This window comes from Symphalangus syndactylus, chromosome 6, assembly GCF_028878055.3.
Source record: "Symphalangus syndactylus isolate Jambi chromosome 6, NHGRI_mSymSyn1-v2.1_pri, whole genome shotgun sequence".
Taxonomy (NCBI): Eukaryota; Metazoa; Chordata; class Mammalia; order Primates; family Hylobatidae; genus Symphalangus; species Symphalangus syndactylus.
Genome location: NC_072428.2, coordinates 91,416,152 through 91,430,370, shown reverse-complemented (window position 1 = coordinate 91,430,370; position 14,219 = coordinate 91,416,152). Strand labels below are relative to the sequence as shown.

At 37.1% G+C, this 14,219-nt stretch overlaps 1 protein-coding gene across 11 annotated transcripts in view; it reads right to left on the bottom strand.

Moving 5' to 3' along the window:
* MAGI2 (membrane associated guanylate kinase, WW and PDZ domain containing 2) overlaps positions 1 to 14,219 on the bottom strand; it is a 1,470,566-nt gene that overhangs the window by 511,634 nt on the left and 944,713 nt on the right. For all 11 annotated transcript variants that reach the window (XM_055283428.2, XM_055283421.2, XM_055283424.2 and 8 more), the window contains one exon: positions 13,830 to 14,045. In XM_055283428.2, coding sequence (XP_055139403.1) covers positions 13,830 to 14,045 — 216 coding nt within the window. The remainder of the gene's footprint in view (positions 1 to 13,829; positions 14,046 to 14,219) is intronic.

Genomic DNA, 14,219 nt, shown 5'->3' with positions numbered 1-14,219 from the left:
AGTGAGTAAGAGAGATGGTGGAATGCAAATTCAGTACTTTCCTAGACATTCAAGGCAACATGGAGGGTGGAGAAGATGTGTCTCCCCCAACTCTGAGCAACTCTGTATAGAGTACTACAATAATGATTTGTTAAGTGATACTCAATGACATAAAATAACTGAATAAAATTTTCTAGGAAGACAGTGTAGCAATTAGAAACAAGAGTACCTAAAGCAGTTGTCTGAGGAACTCCAATATTTGTCGGTGAGAGGAGAAACTGGTCTTATATTTCCTGCATTATTAGAAACATTTATTTAGAGCATACTAACCATCAGGCACTAAGCTAGGCAGTGTACAGTCAAGGAGAATGTGGTCCAAATGATATGTAATAATTTTGTAGGGCTGCCATAATTAAACACCACAAACTGAGTGGCCTCAATAATAGATATTTATTGTCTTACATTCGGGAGGCTAAAGTCCTATATCAAGGCGTTGGCAGGGCCAGCTCCCTCTGGAGGCACTATGGAAGGATCTATTTCAGGCTTCTCTCTTAGGTTCTGGTAGTTTTTTGGCCCATGGCAGCATAATTGCAGTCTTCACATGGTATTTTCCCTGTGTGCACATCTGGGTTCCAATTTCTTCTTTTTATAAGGACACCAGTCATACTGGATGAAGGGTCTACCTCTACTCCAGGATGACCACGTCCTAACTAATTACATCTACAATGATCATATTTCTAAATAAAGTCACCATCTGAGATACTGGGGGTTTGGACTTCAACATATGAATTTGGGGGTGGGGGACACAATTCAACTCATAAAATGGTGTACTAGATCAGTTCATTGTGTAATCCACTGAACCAATATTTAACATCTCAAGGACTGCAAATTATCGTTTCATGCTATATCATATTTGTTTCCCTGATTAATATGGAAAATAGAAATTAACTTTGTTGCATTTTAGATAATATATCTTTCTTCTGTATTGGCTTAAATTTTTAAAAAATGACATATATTGGACATTGTGTAAATCATTAAGAAATTACCCGTTAAGAACACAGCAAACTTCGTAATAATGGGAGGGAAATAACCAGACCTTACACGCCAACCAAGCTTGCCTGTGTCAGCTACTCCTGCGAGTATTCCTAGTCCCACGCAGTCTGATGAGAAACATGTGCATGTAAGCATGCTCTCGCACACATCATATATGTGTGAGATCTGTGGTTTGAGAATTCCTGGACTATTTAAATTCTGACTAGGGAGAAGGAGCCAAATAACCTATGCATGTTTTACCTTTTTTATAGTGGCGTGAAGCTATATTTGATTAGGAAGTGGCTAAGTAAAATTGTTCTTTTTGACTTTTAAGATGCATTTCTCAGTATGCTTTTATTGTTAAATTGAAAATAGTCTTTTTTTTCTTTGAGACGCGGCCCCGTTCTGTCACCAGGCTGGGTGCAGTGGCGATCTTGGCTCACTGCAACCTCCGACTCCCGGGTTTGAGTGATTCTCCTGCCTCAGCTTCATATGTAAAATATAATGTTTTCCTTATTTACTGCTAAAACGAACAGACTTTATCAAACACTGACATTTTTTGTGCATTCCCCATTGCGTTTCTGTGTCTCTTAGATGTCGTTCAAACCAGAACAAGAATTTTTTTTCACTGACAATGAAAACAAAGAATATTTCAGTAAAGAAGAAACAGCTCTTCTTAAAGAATGCCAAGGATGAAAAATTTTCTATGGGACTAGGACTGTTAAATAGAATTCCTAGAAATTCTATAGAAACATTGGGGCACAAAACAGACATTTATAACATATAGTCTTATAAACAATGACCTATAAAAACATATTTTATTAATACCTACACTTTAACTGTTGTGAAGAATTACGAAATTTAATTCCTTTCATCTTGCCTGCCCTGAGGGTTTTGTTGAATTCAGTAAATATAATTTTCTCCTTTCCATAAGAAATTCAGGAGGGCTCAAAGATCTGTACATAGTTCAGGGACTGAAAGCGTTTAATTGGGAGAGAATAAATGTATGTATTTGTGCATTTAGTTCAGTCCTTATAAATTCTGTGGTTCTGGTCCAGTCTAAGGTTTTGATATTACAAAAATATGCATAGCAGCCATTCCGTTTGCTTTCATGTTTATTGCCCTGCCAGTATCTAACACGTTGCCGCTCAGGTACAAGACCAATGATAAATTAGAATGTCTTGGTTTTGAATGTCCTCACCCAGTTTCATTAAAGAATAACCAGAAGCCAAGATAAAACCATTTCAAGAAGAAGAATACATATTTTATATCTCGTCCATATTTTCATGTGACACGGTCTATGTATACAGTTAACATGCAGCTTTCTGTAACTGCCATGTTTTGAAATAAGAGAAAATAATTGAAGGATTTGTTTTTAAGGTAGATAGAAAAATTTATTTCTTTAAACTGTCATAAAGTTTGAGTTTCCAAAATTTATTTTACCCTGTGATTTATATTTATAATGGCTATGTGACAGCTTTTAAGAAATCCAATAATTTTTTCTCCTTGTCTTCATATTATTTCTTTGGAAGTAGGCATGGCTGGAAAACATTTAAGCTGAGAGGAAAAAAGGATCGGGGAACATTAGTATTCATGAAGAGAATACGAATAATTTGAAATGTAAACATCTTTTACGTTTCCTTTAGAAATTCCCCGATAACAACAAACAGTCTCCATAAGAAGCAGTAGAACATAATGGTTAAGGCTGGTGTCAGGCCACCTAGGTTTGAATCTGTTCTTTGAAGTGGGATGTTGAACAAGTTATTTAATAACTCTATGGATGCTTCAATTTTCTTAAATGTACAATGGGGATAATGAAGTTACCTACCTATAAGGATTAGATGAGACTTATCTATAAAATGCTTAGAGTAGTAAACTGCTAGAATATAGTAGGTGTTCAGTAAATGTTATATATTATTACCACTGAATTCATTATTTATAATACTAAATAGAGTAGTTAAGTTGGTCAAGCAATTTCAATGATTTCTACCTACAGAAACAAAAGATACAGTCAATTTTCTGTAATTTTTAGATTAGGGGTTTTCAAAAAGTAATGCAAATGTCAGAAAAGGATATACATAAAGGTAGTAATATTTCTTCTTTAAAAGGTGTTTGCATCAATTGAGCTTTTCTTCCTCAATAGAGACATGTAATGGGGTTAAGTAATTTAAAGGAGGAAAAGCAATCTTCATAAATCGCGCATTCTTTTCCAAGTTCTCTATTAAATTCCCTAGAGTTCTGCATTTGCTTTTGTTGGGCACCAGGGGCTACCGAGCTACAAACTTGGCATCACTTTGGCACCTTTGAGAGCACTGATTGAAAGCAGAATTAGAAACACAGCTCCCCAGTTTTATATTGGTCCAAAGCTTGGTCTTCTCATATACCCCTGGGGCAACTTTGGCTTTCTAGTCTGCTTATAACTGACTCCTCCTCAATCTGGTTTCTACTCATCGGTGGTAGTGGCCACTGTGTTGGATGTGGTGGGGCTTAAAGATTTCTCCATGCTTTTGTGCAAACCCAGTAATCCCATTAAAAAGTGTGTTTGTTATATTGATCTAAGGTTTTATTGGATTGTGGTGGGAGGACTGTTTGCTTCACTGCTGGAAGCTGGCATAGAATTTGAACCACAGGCTCTTGTAAATAAATCAACACTTCAGGGTTGATATTTGGACAAAAGAAAAATATCATTGTGTTGATTTTATGAAATTATGATTATTTTACTTCTAATATATAATTATTTATAAACTTACATAATTGATTTTTCATTGTGGCTGTACTATCGATTATACTCTGTAATGAAAAGTGTAGGACACATTTCAGTGTCTTCAGAAAGGCAGCAGTCATGCATTCTACACAGCCAGTTGATCAAAAGAAGTCAAGATTGTCAATTATTGCTCAAAGAGTGCTCTTACCAATTTTCTTTCTTTTCCTAAACCTTCTAAAATGAGAAGAATGCTAATATGGGTACTAAAATATTTGCACATTGTATAGTGACTTTTTTTTGCTCATCATCTAATATATATATATACATTTTTTGACACAGTGAAACATGCACATGGTACAAAATCCAGAAGCACAATGGAGAGACACAGTGCAAAGCAAGCTTCCCTCCTGCTGCTACTCCCAGGGCTCTAGCCATCAAGTTAGCAATAATAATTATCTTTGTGATCCTTCAGAGATTTTTCTATGTAAATTGATTATTGACTTTTTGACTCTTCAGTGCTCTGAAGTGGTTCTAAGTGCTAAAAAAAATTCATTATAATTAATATATAGGATATGAGGCTGGGTGCAGTGGCTCACGCCTGTAATCCCAGCACTTTGGGAGAACAAGGCGGGCGGATCACGAGGTCAGGAGATCGAGACAAGACTGGCTAACACAGTGAAACCCCGTCTCTTCTAAAAAAAAAAAAAAAAATACAAAAAAAAGTAGCCGGGTGTGGTGGCAGGCGCCTGTAGTCCCAGCTACTAGGGAGGCTGAGGCAGGTGAATCGTGTGAACCCGGGAGGTGGAGCTTGCAGTGAGCGGAGATCGCGCCACTGCACTCCAGCCTGGGTGACGAAGCAAGACTCCATCTCAAAAAAAAAAAAAAAAAAAAAAAAAAAAAAGATGTGAGTATAAAGAGGGGGTGCCCCTTAACCAGTGTGGCAAATATATCTATACAATATTTTTGCAGATGTAAACAACTGCTTCCCTTTATTATTTGAGGCCAGGGAGAAAACATAAGTCTAGAAGGAGATATTAGAATTAGGGAAAGTTAGTGTAATGGTTAACTATGCTTCTGATTTTTGGGATGATACCTCAATCTAGGAAGGAGAAATCCCCAAAACTGTGAAGAAATGATTTATATATGTAATTTTTTAGAATTTATTTTATTTTTGAGACACAGTCTTGCTCCATCGCCCAGGCTGGAGTGCAGTGGCGCGATCTCAGCTCACTGCAACCTCCGCCTCCCGGGTTCAAGCGATTCTCCTGCCTCAGCCTCCCGAGTAGCTGGGACTACAGGGGCGTGCCACCACGATGGCTGATTTTTGTATTTTTAGTAGAGACAGGTTTTTGCCATGTTGGCCAGGCTGATCTTGAACTCCTGACCTTGTGATCCACCTGCCTTGGCCTCCCAATATATATGTAATATTTATAAGCAAATTACATCTCTTCTATTCAGGGGTCTAGCCAGGGATATGTGAATTACTGAGAATGCATACTTCATGCCTCAAAATTATTTTTCTTCTATATCTAAAACCCACAATTAGTTATAAATTGTTTGAAGTACTAAAAGAATATGGAAAATTATGAAAATAGAAAATTCAAAGTCTGTGGGTAGAAGGTGACAAGGAAAATATTTCCTAAGATATAAAAACTAAATTGAAAAGAATCACAGAAAGATTAGTAGAGGAAATTATTTTAGATTAACAGGGGAGAAGAAAATATCTAAAGATATTTATCATAAAGAAACAAGTCCCCCAAATCCTTAACAAACTTTGGGGTGAAAGAAACTGATACAAATGTTGACACTTAAAAAACCACAGCAAGGTATGAAATAAAGAACATGCACATACGTCATTTCTTAGAGCTTGCCTTCAATTTTTTTTAATCAGGAGCGTAGTATTATGTAAAACATGAGGCCACTTTCTGAAGTTCCAGGAAATTCAAAGGAGATGAAAGAGAAAATTAGGAAGACTTTAAATTTGATCTTGAAAATTCAAGAGCTATTCTTTGGGGCAAAATTGGAGTCAAAGTATTTTTTGATGAGGGCAAAAAGTCAAACAGGAGAAAAAACATCAGAATACTGTTCCCAGTGACAGAGTCATGTAGAAGGAATGGGTGCTCAGAGAGACCTTATGCCCTCTGCAGAGAGAAAGGCCAGTCCTCAGCCAGAAATAACGAGAGCCATCACTGATAATAAAGTAGCTGTGATTTCACACCAACAATCATAATCACTTTCCTGAGGAGAACTATAAGAAACACAGGGACACGGGTGAAAATCAGACCTACAGAGAATATATGACTGTGATTAGAAAAAAAAGCTTAGATTCTAAGAATGCCTGGAGAACCTGAAGAAACTTAAACATTTTCACAATTCCATGGGCTCTCTGTAACTGCTGGAGAAACCTGAGGTGCTACGCTGGTTGTTCTTGTTCTGCCTTCCTCACTCATGGATCAAATCTCCCTCACACACAAATTATGTAAACTTGCAGAGAAGTAGAGAAACACTCTCCCCAGAGGTTGAGTGCATGCAATGCTGAATCTGTTTAAGAGATGAAGAGGGCCGGGTGCGGTGGCTCACGTCTGTAATCCCAGCACTTTGGGAGGCCGAGGCGGGTGGATCAGCTGAGGTTAGGAGTTCGAGACCAGCCTGACTAACATGGTGAAACCCCATCTCTACTAAAAATACAAAATTAGCTGTGCGTGGTGGCACATGCCTGTAATCCCAGCTACTTGGGAGGCTGAGGCAAGAGAATTGCTTGAACCCAGGAGGCAGAGGTTGAAGTGAGCTGAGATCATGCCATTATACTCCAGCCTGGGCAACAAGAGTGAAACTGTCTCCAAAAAAAAAAAAAAGGACCAAAGAGGTTTACATCCATTACTTTCAGTTTAACCGAAACATGACTGTGCCTTGATTTAAAATGACACTTCTAAAACTAGTCCTGATTTCCCTTACTAAAATGGTATGTTTATAATCACTATAATAGTTTAATATTAATAGTAATATAATTACCATTATAATTATAAAATTATTAATAGTCTTATTAAAATTACAATCACCACAAACTCTAAAGTGATATCATTACTGCTTAATTACACCTAGATAGTCAGAACATTTTACAATTAGGGCAGTTATAACTTTCAAATAATTCTTTCAAGAAAAGATGGAATGCCTGTCATTTATAGATGGAATATGTAATTTTAGAAGGCTAATTTAAACTAGCCCCAGAAATTTTCCCATTCAATGGAGAGATAAAACCCAGTACTCTGGGAACAAGATCATAAAATTAAGCCCTTCTCACCCCGCTCAAAAAAGATAAATATCTGGGTAGATACACAAATCGCAGTCTCTGTGAACCCACACAAAAATAAGCAGGGCATAGGCGTTGGGGTGGTTTCAGAGTGTGGCATTATTCACAGGAAAACAGCGAGATTCACTAGGGAGGACATAATTCTTCTGACAGTGACAGGGTCTCATTCACAGAACCAGGACTGATGGTGCATGCACAGTCAGCGTGCCAAGCAGCACAGGACCTGGATGCGGGTCCCTAATGGTGAACTGAGATCATTGCCGAGGACACTCGGTGATCACATAAGGGACACTCTGTTTGCTCTCTGGGAGATGCAGTTCATTTGCACTAATTGCAGGCTTGGGGGCCTGGAGAAGGCAGCTCTGTGTACACATACTGTATTCTCTTTGTTGGCGAAGGTAGCTCTCATGGGTCCTGTTCCTCTTGGCAGTGTGTGTGTGTGTGTGTGTGTGTGTATTAACAGAGAGATTTAAATGCTTTTAAAGTCTATGTGCATTTATAATTCTTTGCACTAGACTTACTAATAGCTCATGAGGGAAAGCTACAAGATAATAGTGAATTACTTTCCGGAAAAGTTTAGCAGGTAACTCATGAAAGAAAAGAAATCCAAGAAAGCTTAACCTAATTACTCTGGTTTACATGATCTTGCTTTCCTGAAGGAGAGTTCAATCTTTTAAAAAATGCAATCGACTTAACTATTAACCATCTATCTATCTTTGGTATTGCCAAGGCTAGGGAGGCTGGCTAATTCTCAACTCTAAGAATATGTATTTTAAAATGCACTTCTGTATACTTTTTTTTAGTTATAAAACTTTTGAAGGAATATAGGATCAGGGATATATCCTTCAAACTTAGGAAACACTGCATATTAAATATACTGAATAGTGTAAAATGAGCACGAAAGGAATGTAATCAGTTGATACAGTAAAACTGATATCCTCTAGAGATTAGGCAAGATTGACTAAAAAATAAAGATTTACTAAGTACTTGAAACATTTAAAGATATATGCTAATCACTGAACAGGCAAACAGAAAAATAAAAAAAGTCCTTGTTCGGCCAGGCGCTGTGGCTCACGCCTGGAATCCCAGCACTTTGGGAGGCCGAGGCGGGTGGATCACCTGAGGTCAGGATTTCAAGACCAGCCTGACCAACACGGAGAAACCCCATCTCTACTAAAAATACAAAATTAGTCGAGTGTGGTGACTGGCACCTATAATCCCAGCTACTTGGGAGGCTGAGGCTGGAGAATCGCTTGAACACGGGAAGCGGAGGTTTCGGTGAACCGAGATCACACCATTGGACCCCAGCCTGGGCAACAAGAGTGAAACCCTATCTCAAAAAAAAAAAAAGGTCCTTGTTCTAATAATGTTTACAATATTTATATGGAGATGCCAGACATGCGCATTATGAAAAGTTACCAACAAGTACCAGGCTAATACCTTCCAAATATATGAGAAGTGCAAATTGTATTACTGTCATTCAGAGATGATCAGTTTTTACTTTTCATTGTGAAAAGTCAACAAGGGATTCCCAGGAAATAAGAAAAATTTTTAATGGATTGTAAATAAAGAGAATTCAAATGTGGGAATGGCCTGATCACACAGGTGAAAACGTTTTGTGTGTGTAGTGTGGATGAGAGAAGGGAGTTTACATACGGGATTAATGGGAGCCAATGCTAACAGAGATGTTCTTGTCAAATATAGCAGGACCTGAGTTGCTACCTGAGGAATTTGAACCAATGGAAACGGACGCTCATTCAAGTTTTGAGGATAGTCGTATGATCTGTTTTTGTTGTTGTCGTTGTTTGTTGGGATAGGGTCTCACTCTGTTACCCAGGCTGGAGTGCAGAGGCACAATCATGGCTCCTGGTAGCCTTGACCTTCCTGGGCTCAAGTGATCCTCCCACCTAAGCCTCCCAAGGAGCTGGGACTACAGATGTGTGCCACCAGGTCTGGCTAATTTTTATATTTTTTGTAGACACAGGGTTTTGTCATGGTGCCCAGGCTGCTCTTGAATTCCTGACCTCAAGTGGTCTACCCGCCTCAGCCCCACAAAGTGCTGGGATTACAAGTGTGAGTCATCGCGCCCTGCCATGACCTAGTTTTGGTTCAGGAATTTTTACCTATGGTGGAATAAAAGGCATTTGGATCAGGAAGGATCCTGGAGGCATACAGATCCGTTAGGGAACTATAGTCCACAAATGAGTTAGTAAGGCAGTGCTCTAGGATGGTGCAGTGATATTTCGAAGGCAAGGATGGGAGCCATTGGCCCTTTTGTGCCTAATAAACAATACCAAGACTGGGGGAAAGAAACAAAAAGATAATTCTGAGGAATATGGGTGAAAAGTAGAATTAGAGAAATTGGGTAAAGGGCTTTGTGAATTGGTTTGCCTGCTTGTTCTGTGGGAGAAGAGTTTAAGTGAAATGTGTTGCATTTAAGTTGCAGAAGTAATGCTTAGGTGATGCTGTCCAGTTGGTAGTAGTTAGAAATATACCTTAAACACGGGAGAGCAGTGAAGGGTGCAGATAAATCTATAGAATTTGAAGCCATGGGGCTGACATCAACTCTAACAAGATAAACAGAAAGATGAAAATATCTAAATACAGGTGATGTTAATGTTAAAGTTTCCAGGGGATATAAATTTTAAACATCGGTTCAAAAACAATCTGTAAGATGATGTAAGAATACACCATACTTGTCATTAAATCTAACATCACTGCTGTGAGCCTAGTAAAAGACAAATACAATGGAATATAATGTAGACTAAATCCTTTAAGCTGCAGGATTGCGATTTACTTTGGGGAGGTCAGAAGTCCCTTTGTCTTTGGCATGGTTAACGGTTCTGGGACATGTGTTGGAGAGCGGATGAGTTCAGGTATTACTAGATCCAAATCTCAACTCTGCCAGTAAATAAGCTTTTACTTTAGTTAAGGATTTTAAGCAAAATGTCAGTATCTCATTCATAAAACAAGTATAGAATTATTATGGGATTAGAGATAATATATGTATTCTATGCCTGGTCCATTGTTTGTATCCATTAGAGGAGAGTGGCCATTATTATTTCCTTTCATGTTTCCAATTTTTTATCATTGACAAGGATAAAACTACATATCTAAGGATAGAATTGTATTGATTTCCATTACCAAGGCAATGTATGACAGAGCGAGAAATATTTCTGTCCTGACACTGAAAAATCATTATATGGTTTTACTAGGTGCCATGGGCTAACTCTATGTGTCTGGTGCAATTTTGAGCAGAAGGAATGAACACTCAGTAAAATAAATATTCACATGTCATGTGAATTTCGATAACATTGATAATGTTAGCAGAACTTCCTGGAGAACTTATATATTTAAAGGTGGTCATTGACTTTATATAGATAAGGTCTGAGAGAAAAAGAAAAGTGCAGTTTAAGTATAATCTCTAGTTCAAAGGAGAAAAGATGGAAAAAAAATAGGTATCAGATATAAACCGAGGAATCACCTACAACCTTTACTTACTTAGAGCAAAGTTTTGGTTAAATATATATGAAGCCAAATATTGGTAGATTTGATGCTTCTACATGCACAGAATTCTAAAAACTAGGAATTTTTTATACCCACAGAGGGATTTAAGTTCACTGTACATGATTTCAGGAAATAAAAGCAATATGAAGTTTTTGGTAACTAGAAATTTATAATGCCACTTTGAAAGATATACAGGTAAAATGGTGGTTATATGTTTATATATCACTAAGAAATATATTTATGCTTGCATTTGGTTATGTAAGACTCAGGATAGCACGGCAGCCAGACGTATGGGTTGTGGACCAAGTTTTCCTACATAGGAACTCCATTTACTAGGCAAAGTATCTCAGTTTCCTAATCTGTAAAGTAGTACCTAGTTAATGGGACAGTTAAGACAGTTAAATGAACTAATACCTATAATGAGGTTAGGCCGGTCCTAACACATGGTAAGCATTCAAAAGAAGTGAATTATTTTATGGCTTATTACCATTATCAATATTCCTTTGTAATGGAATAATGTTACCTCAATATGCTTTTTATATTCTCCAAATGTGCCTCATTGATTATAATATTTATGCTCTGAATTGAAGTCTGATATTAATTATTACTATAGTTAGTTGATATAGGGCAGTGTTAACTAAAACTTAAGTTACGTGTTTCTCTCTCTCTCTTTTTGTTTGTTTGAGACGAGGTCTCACTCTGTTGCCCAGGCTGAAGTGCAGTGGCACCATCATGGCTCATTGCAACCTTGACCTCCTTGGGCTCAGGTGATTCTCCCACCTCAGCCTCCCAAGAAGCTGGGACTACAGGTGTGTGCCACCATGCCTGGCTAATTTTTGTGTGTGTGTGTTTTGCAGAGATGGAGTTTTGCCATGTTGCCCATGCTGGTCTCAAACTCCTATGAAAGTGATCTGCCTGCCTCGGCCTCCCAAAGTGCTGAGATTACAGGCATGAGCCTCCGCACCCGGCTAGGACCATGTTTCTCAGTCTTCTTTGAAATCTGGTGTCTGGTGAATGTGAAGAATGTGAAGAACATGAAGGCAGGGTAGAGACACTGTGCTAAAAAACAAACAATGTGATGAGTTTCAAAAGGTGAAGAGTTGGGAAATGTACATCAGAGGAGGTCAAAGAAATTCCTAAAGTCTCTACTCAATAAACATAAAGAGAAACAAAGACATTCCAAGGACCGGGATTGTCAAAGGACTTCTAATACTGGATGATGGACCATTTCTTGATTTGAGACTGTTCCGCTCATTTTTGAACAGTGGGTGAAGGGCTGCCTAATTTGTGTATCTCTCATCTCCTCATAACAGGAAAGAAAAGCACAGTATAAGGACCACTTGTCCAGCAGGCTTATGTACAGAGCCACTGTTGGCAGTATTCATTGACTGTCTTGAAAACCTAGAGTTGGCTAACAGTTGTTCTCTGCTACAATCATGCTGAGGAATCCAGAGACAGTCATATGGCTAGGGTTGATCAAGAAGAGTTCAGTTTTATCCACTTTCTCTGGGGGTGATGAAGACCTCCTAACCATAAAAGCACATCATCCTTATGTGCAAGGTATGAATAGAAGGAAATTTTGCTTTCTAGACTCAGTAAGCCCCATAATTAAACAAGTTTCTAGTTTAAAAGTCTGTGGATCCAGAATACTTCATTTTATTTGCCGTACACAGATAAGAAATGAAATAGGGATCAATGATACTGGTTTAGCAGGAATATACTTTTTACATTTTTAACCACAGGATGTTAACCAGTAAGAAATTTTGCACATGTTATATGACCCCAGCCTCTGCTTCTGTTGTGGTTATAGCTTCAACCCAGCTGAGTCGTTTGGCTTCTCATATCAAAGATCAGCTAAGAAAGCTATGTACTATTGATTTAATTCTAATGTAATTATATAATTAAAAGCAAATATTTTGACACAGATACTTCAGAATCAAAAAAGAGGAAGGTATCTAATTGCTTGAAAATTGCCACATCATTTCATAGGAGACAAGTTACATTACTTATAGTGATTTTTAGCATTTGTATCTAGAAATCAATGATGCTAGAGTCAGTTAATATATTTTAACTCACATACATTAATGGAGGAGGTTGTCCTCCTCTGAGTAATCAAGATGAAAGCACCTTAGGTTTTATACCTTGATTAGCACAAATTCAATTTTTGGTCTCCTTATATTCATCTTATGTTCAATGAAGAACACTTTTATAGGCATTTTGAAACAGGAAGATAAAAAGTAAGCTTATGAAGTTTTTCCTTGATAAAAATAACAGCATAAAAATTCCAATACTATGTTAGCAGAGAAACAGCACAATAAACATGAAAATATAGACATCAAAGTGGTAATAAGAAATATCTTAAGAATAATATGTATGAAAGGTACGCACGCTAACAGTTTTTAAAGAGCTTTAAATACGGACCTTAGATTTTTTTAATGCCCACTGCTATGTTACCATTAAAAAAATAATAATAAAATGAAATTTTGGAAACTTACTCCAAGAGGCTACCAAAATGCCATAGTTTTGTTGTTGTTTTGGTAATATTTAATTACGAATAATTTCATTTTAAAAATCTATTTCTGATGCTCTATTAAGTAATAAGAATAAGAAAAATGCAAATCCATACTTTGCACAAGCACATTTTAAATGTGTCTAATTCTTCACATATGTGATACAACGATCATAAATCAAGGGCACAGCTATTACTTTGCTTGTTCAGGGTAGTGGCTTCACATTGTTACTGTATAAAGATACATTCTTCATGTTTCCAGATCAGGTGGTAAGGAAAAAGAAACAAATATATGGGCATTCTGCAGTTGTAGTGATTTTGAAAATTATATTCATTGAAGTTGTAAACTAAATCACATGACATAACCTCTACTGAGAGAACTGCAAGCATAGCAAGATTTCTAAGAATAGATTTTCTCTAATATTAATTTACAAAGACCTCAAAACTTTACACAACCATATGTAAGACTTGTAATATACAGGTTTCAGTCATTCACTATATTATATAATTGAAATAAAAAATTAAAGTAGTTGAAAGAATATGCCAAAATTTTTTTTGGCATATTCTTTCAACTTCTTTAATTCCATGTCCTTTCCATTTGATATAATCTTCTCTCTTTGAAGATAATTATAATAATTACATGTGAACACACAGATGTAAGAAATATATATGTATATATATATCTTACTATGTATCTGTATATATATCTTACTATGTATGTGTGTACATATATATCTTAGATCTAAAACAGTAAATTTATGAACCCATAAAAAATGTAAATGACTAACCTGGCGTTACTACTCCTCCGTTTCCATTGACCACAGGCCTCTCTTCCTCTTCCTCCTCAGGAGGCTCTATACTGGCTTTCTCCATGTTGCTCACTGATTTATTCCTCTTCCGTTTTCCTTCAGCACTTGGAGTGGCTCCTGGAAGTATCTGGTCTGTTACATTTAACAATAATGGTGCTGGTTCTGCTGGCGGCTTTGGGGTACCGTAGTAATTGTCTGCAAACAATGCCAAAACATTCTTGGAGTTAAATATTTCTTCTACCATGTACATAATTTGTGAAGAATGGAAATTATATTAACACATTTTTATCCTATTTTATATGTACATACATAGACACATACATATATATATATGGTTTTCTCTCTATGTGTCTATCTCTCTATATACAT